Raw genomic sequence first — 6,962 nt, 5'->3', positions numbered from 1 at the left:
GTTTTTATTATTACTATTATCAATGCCTGGATTAATCACCAGGCATACTTGGCGGACACCTTTCCCACTGTGTGCTGTCTATTTGTAGCTTGGATTAAACAAGCAGCTGTCATTTCTCTCTTTTCACCTTGCGAGAGAAAAATCAAATAGCATAAAGCCAGACCTAAGCTGGGTAAACTTTAAACAGTATAATCATAAACTGAGCTACATGCTAAGTATCCAAGCTGTCATAGACATAGCCTATACATGTATGTAAACACTTGATCTAACATGTCAGACACTGCTACTTTTACGTACGTACTTTTACTCCTAAAAATGAATTCTGTATGAAAAATGTAATTCTTAAAACTTTCAATACATTTTTGCACAAATTAAATAAATTATATCAACATTTATTTAATTCCTATAGATACATGTGCGCATTATTGCATCATAATGTCCCATCAGAAAAAAATGTCAGTTTCACAACAGAGTGCAAACAGCTGTAATGATAAAAAAAATGTAATCCAACAAGGAAACAGAAGTACAGTGGCTCTCAATCCCAGCTTTACAGGCTAACCAACTTCTACTTTTCTATGTCTAACCAAAGAGGATACATATAAACTTTAAACCATGGTAATTTCACATCACTGTCTCCGGGTCAGCCGATATCTTTCTTTGTTCTCTATTATACTGTGATCCTTCATCTCGAAATACAGCCTGAAGAATAGCCAGGAGTGTTATTTTTCTACCGCGGGTGCCTTTGCGACCAACAAGGAAGTATACAAAAGGATTAATGGCACTGTTCGTAGAGCAGAACATAGCAAATAAATCCATCATGGGGAAGGGTGGCATAATATGGTGTTTGTACCATGCTAGTAGCAAGACTCTCATGGGCATTCCAAACACAAGAAAGAAGATCACTGTCACTGTGATGACCACGTATAACTTCCTAGGCTGCCGTTGCTGAGAACTTGTCCACACTTTAATAAGCAGAACCAAGCTTGATACTGTCATTGATGGAATAAAGATCATGAAGCTAAAGCAACAGATAATAATAAAGACAACTTTACATTCCTTACCAGATCCATCTTTTAGGCCTGTGCGATTGTATGTAACATTGTAACAAAAAGCTAACTCAAGGGCACTAAGCAGGCAAGAAGTGAACCATATGAATGCACATACAACAGCAGACAGATGTTTTGGTCTGTTGCAGTGATACCAGATGGGAAATACGACAGATATACATCTTTCGATGCTTATAGCTGTAAGAAGGCATAAGCTGGTATTGTATCCAAAAATGCAACCTTGGATGAGTATATCAATCACATTGATAAAATGAACATGTTCATAGTGAGCTTCTAACCCTGGGGCCAGTGTAAAAACCATAGCAACAAAATTCAATACAGTTACAAAAAGCAGAAAGGTAGCATCAACCAGGGCAAGGTTGAAGATATAGGTTGTGGAAGTGTTCCTCTTTATCTTAAAAGAGAGGTACCACACAACTAAGCTGTTTCCACATATACCAATTATTGCTATTATGATCGTTATGGGGGTGATTACTATATTGAACACTGGTTTGAACAACATGGTATGATTATTCCAGTACATTGTCTCAGAAGGGTGGTTCGTTATGTTCTCTGGACCCAAGGAAATGAATGAAGACATCTTATAAACAGTTTATCTGTTTATCAATGCTATGTGGAAGCACTTTTTAATGATGCTAAATGTTTGGATCCAACATCTTGCACATGATGATGTACTTTAGTCATTCAGCTTGAGTCATACATGGTGTCCAGAAAGTATGCTTCATCCAGATGCAGACAGCTTTTATCTGTGGTGGTAGAACATCTTCTGTTTTCACGCTCAGCATTGTTTTCCATAGGCTCTGAAAGAAAAGCAATACCATAAAGAACCCAAAAAAGTGTAAGCAATAAACTAAACAGAACATTCAAGTACTGTGTGAGTTCAGTATAAAGAGGAGCAGTGGTAACAATGAAAGTGTATGCCAAGGCAAACCCCAAAATTACCACCAAACCTCCTTTCTCTGTCCAAAGCAAGTCCTTGCATTTTTCTCTTATAATATGATCTTGCAATAAGATACTCCCTGTGACATTGTGACAAGGCTTGTACAATTCTTGCCTTTAATAGAACATTTAGTAAATGTTTAGTAAACCTTTGAAAAAAGATCTTGTGTGGACTGCTCCTTCCTCCAACCTCTCTAGCAATGCCTCTTGGAATTGGCCATTTGGACTAGAACTTAGTTGGATCTGTTGGTGGGCAAGACCAGTAGTGGATTGTAAGAGGACAGTGTTTTCCCTTGTAAGGTGGAGCCTTGGAAGCCCCAAACTAGGGGCCTTCATTGTGCCCCGTTGATCACCCGTCTGGGCCTCAATAGGCCAGAGGATGACTTTGTACCATTGTTAAAACCATTTCACAAGGAAGGTAAGTATATCATGTTTGTTTTTTTGGAAAATATGAGTGTACCTACACTTTCAAAGTGCACAGTCTACTCGTCTTTAGTAAATCCACCCTAGTGGGGTTCAGATGCAGTTTCACTTGTTTTCCTTAGTAAATGTTGTGTGGCATAGCTTCGCTTTGTAAAGAATACCAAATCAGGTGCAAAGAAAAATAAATTTTGCTTGCACGTGATTGGATGATGGAAATTAGTAGAGCTTTAACTCATTTACTAAGCTCTGGGGAAAATGAGTGCAGCTGTACTTGCAAAGTACACAGACTTTTTGCCTTTAGCAAATCCCCCCCCCCCCCAATGTGTTTTTATGACATGCCTTTTTATACTTTCTAAACCATGTGAACCAGGTCGAAAGGAGTTGAGAATCTTCACAGGAAAAAAACTTGAAGATTTGCCTCAATTTTCCAATCATATGCAGAAGAAATAAACTTTCCATCACATGATTGGATACATGTAAAGTGAAACGTTACTCTTTTGAGTGTTTTCCTTTAGTAAATCAGCGGATATATTTGCCATAAGGCTAATATATCTGGAACACATATCACTATACTGTATGTGTAGAACATTTAGGGCTCAAGTCCTGCGGGAACGCGTGGGAACGGAGTCCCTGCACTTTTTTCACAGCAGGAACGCAGTTCCCTTTGCAGGACTAGAGCAGCCGAGCCGCCCGAGCCAATCCTTCACTAAGCGGCGATGCCCAGCTCGAGTCACTGTCAGGGGCAGGCGAACCTTAGTAATCCTTTTATGTTACTGGCCGCTTCCTGTATATGGATTCATCGGGTAGTGTGCGTGTATTCCGTCACTTCCTCGATGCCGCAATGTCTCCTGGGAGCTTTTGTCATTGTTCCCAGGGGACATTACGGAGGCCTGCCGCGAGTTATTGCGGGATTTAGAAAGAACTTGCTTAAAGAATCCATATCCATATACAGGAATCGGCCAGTAACATAAAGGATTACTAAGGTACAGTGGATAAAAAAAAAACAAAAAACATGCGATTTAGTACATATGCATATGAGCGTATCTTTTTTTTTTTGGTGGGGGAGTGGATCTTGGGTGGGAGTTCCCACACTTTTTTCCCCAGGACTTTACCCCTGAGAACATTGGTCTCGAAACTTTCTAAACAAAGGGACCGTTTACTGTTGAGGGAGGGGTCTACTGTTGAGGGTGGGGTCTATTGTTGCTGGCTGCCGGAGAGATTATTAATTCTGGCTGTGCGGAGATCTGTTGATGCTGCCGGGAGTCTATTGTTGCTGGGCAGGAAATGTTGCTGTAGGTGATCCACTGTTGTTAGCAGGATCTAATGTTGCTGGCTGCAGGGGATCTATTTTACTGATTTTCTTGTTATCATTACCAAATTCAATACAAATTACTTAGCACCATGTAGCGGCCCCATTGGCTTTGAGTAAATAACGAGAGGAGAGCTTCTGACGGGTGCAGTACTTTTATTCTTTTGCCTCAAAGGTGTGCATTAGGATTGAACACCACAGAGGTTAATCATTTTAACTTGTTAAACACCATATGCATGATTAAAACATTCCCCAGGGAAACAAGAGGAATGCAATAAAGGTTCCACCTGTCAGTCAGTGCTGAACAAAGGTTTAAAGTGACAAGCGGACAGTTACACACAACAAAATGATACTTGGTTATGTATTGTATGAAAGGGCAGTACTGGGAGGTGGGTAAGAGATGGAACCAAGGAATGGTGCTCGGAGGTGAGTAGGGCAGAGAAAAGGAGGAGTTCCTGCACCTATTCTCTGAGAAAAAAAGCCCTGTGTGTAGCCCTTTTATGGTGCACACCACAAAAAAATGCCTAAAAAAATACTCCATATTGTTTTACTGTGCATAGCTGAAAGCTTGATTCACATCTATGAGATATAACACACACTGTCCCGGATTCAGATAGAATCGTCTATCTATGGGCGGGCGTAACGTATCGCAGATACGGCACGCCGCCGTAAATTTGGGCGCAAGTTCCATATTCAGAAACAACTTGCGCCCTTAGTTACGGCGGCGCAACGTATGTGTGTCGGCGTAAGCCCGCCTAATTTAAATGTGGATGATGTGGGCGTGTTTTATGTATATTAACTGTGACCCCCGCGTATTTGACGTTTTTTATGAACGGCGCATACGCCGTTCGTGAAAAAAATCCCAGTGCGCATGCTTGAAGTTACGCCGCAAATCGTCAATGCTTTAGACGTGAACGTAACTTACGTACAGCCCTATTCGCAAACGACTTACGCAAACGACTTCAAATTTTAAAAACTTGACGCGGGAATGACGTCCATACTTAACATTAGCTACGCCTCATATAGCAGGGGTAACTTTACGCCGGAAAAAGCCTAACGTAAACGACGTAAAAAAATGCGCGGCCGGACGTACGTTTCTGAATCGGCGTATCTAGCTAATTTGCATATTCCTCGTGGAAATATACGGAAGCGCCACCTAGCGGCCAGCGTAAATATGCAGCCTAAGATACGATGGTGTAAGACACTTACGCCGGTCGGATCTTAGAGAAATCTATGCGTAACTGATTCTCTGAATCAGTCACATAGTTACGACCACGCACACTCAGAGATACGACGGCGTATCCGGAGATACGCCGTTGTGTCTCCTTTCTGAATCCGGGCCACTGACTCCATTGAGCCCATTCATATCTGTGCACTGCATTGCGGTGTGTTGGTGAAAATGAGGCATGTCTCATTTTCTGTGAATTTTCACACACTGTGATGCCCAAAAGAATTATGAAAACACATATACAATGCGCATTAAAAAATGTACTAAAAATTACAAACATAGACATGGATAGAAGCCCAGCCTGAGAAAATCACCCTCATTTTTTTTGTTTGAGGTTCTCAATTTCTTTAGTAAATCAGGCCAATGGTTCCAGTAGTGTAGATGCAGATGCAGTACATAGCATACTCGGGTGTTTCTCAACACTGCAAAATAAATAAGTTGGTGAGATTACACTAAAGCCAGTTCCTAACACTATGATATCATAATTTATTTTATAAAGTCGTAATAAAACACTAATTTCTGCTAAATAACCAGTTCTGTAAATATGTACAAGTATTTAAAATAACGGATTACGGCATTACCAAAAGAACATTTTCACACCCCTGAACATATACAGACTATTTCTTTCCATCACACATGTACACAAAAAGAATGCCACTCTAAACTTGGGAGTTTCAAATATTAAGGCCAAGTGTGCCAATATAAACACTTCATTCTTAGCCAACCATTACAACAAAGAAGACAAAAGTTTAATATCTGTCTGGCATGAGGAAAATCACAAAATAATATACAGCCTAAGTAGTTTCAAGACCAAGATGGTATGTTTAGTCTTTTTTTTGGCTGCTAATGTAAGAATTCTTGTTTGATAGGTAAGTACATATGTATTTCAAAGGCCCAAACATTTTTTTTTGGTGTTGATTACAGTGGATAAGGTTTGGAGAGGTTTCCACTCGCTACTGGACCCGGTTATGGAGTCAGACAGAAAGGATGTAAGCAGACATATTCAATCTCTTATATGGCCCCTGTACACTGGGGGCTAGATTCAGATAGATTAGCGGATCTAAAGATCCACGTAATCTATCTGATTTACGATTCGCCGGCGCAAATTTGAGAGACTAGTGCAGTATTCAGAAAGCACTTACCTCGAAACTTGCGCTGGCGGATCGTAACTCCCCCGGCGGAATTCAAATTCCGCAGCTAGGGGGAGTGTAGTATTTAAATCAGGCACGTCCCCGCGCCGATTTAAATGCGCATGCGCCGTCCGCGAATTTTCCCGGCGTGCATTGGTTTCGGCGTGAACGTAAATTACGTCCATCCGTATTCGCGACCGACTTACGCAAAGACGTAAAAATTCAAAACTCAGCGCGGGAACGACGGCCATACTTAACATTGGATACGCCGCATATAGCAGGGGTAAGTATACGCCGGAAAAAGCCGAACGCAAACAACGTTAAAAAAAAAGCGACGGGCGGGCGTTCGTTTCTGAATCGGCGGACCTCCTCATTTGCATATTCGTCGCGTATGAAAATGGAAGCACCACCAAGCGGCCGGCGGGAGATTGCAGCCTAAGATCCGACGGTGTAAGTCACTTGCACCTGTCGGATCTAAGGGAGATCTATGCGTAACTGATTCTTATGAATCAGTCGCATAGATCCGACCGTCGGATCTCAGAGATACGACGGCGTATCAGGAGATACGTCGTCGTATCTCTATCTGAATCTCCCCCTGGGTGTTTAGCTTTGGTAAATGAGACTCCGGTGTTTGGGTAGAAGGCACTGGCAGCATATGATCGGAGATGAATGCCTGGAATGCCTGCATTTCAGCTGTCTGCCTCTTTAACAAGCTGCCAGCAGCAGAACTGGATGGTGTACCCATGCCTACTGGGCAAACCTATATGCCAGAGCCTTATGCACTGGGGCTAAATACCCAGTGTGCCTGTGGTCTAAAAGAATTACACATGCAATATGTAGCACTACCCCTGAAGGAGATGCTTAGT

At 41.7% G+C, this 6,962-nt stretch overlaps 1 protein-coding gene across 1 annotated transcript; it reads right to left on the bottom strand.

Moving 5' to 3' along the window:
- Positions 1 to 274: 274 nt before the first annotated feature.
- On the bottom strand, positions 275 to 1,658 carry LOC120931430 (proto-oncogene Mas-like). The gene has a single exon (XM_040342857.1). The coding sequence runs from the start codon at positions 1,645 to 1,647 to the stop codon at positions 622 to 624; it is 1,026 nt and encodes a 341-aa protein (XP_040198791.1). The 5' UTR covers positions 1,648 to 1,658; the 3' UTR covers positions 275 to 621.
- Positions 1,659 to 6,962: the final 5,304 nt, after the last annotated feature.

The sequence above is a fragment of the Rana temporaria genome, chromosome 3 (genome assembly GCF_905171775.1).
Source record: "Rana temporaria chromosome 3, aRanTem1.1, whole genome shotgun sequence".
NCBI lineage: Eukaryota > Metazoa > Chordata > Amphibia > Anura > Ranidae > Rana > Rana temporaria.
Note: the sequence above shows the minus strand (reverse complement) of the source record. Positions and strands in the feature narration are given on the sequence as shown.

What these genes read in the sequence shown, in the direction of transcription:
- LOC120931430 (XM_040342857.1), bottom strand. Translation starts at nt 1,647, where the DNA reads ATGTCTTCATTCATTTCCTTGGGTCCAGAGAACATAACGAACCACCCT.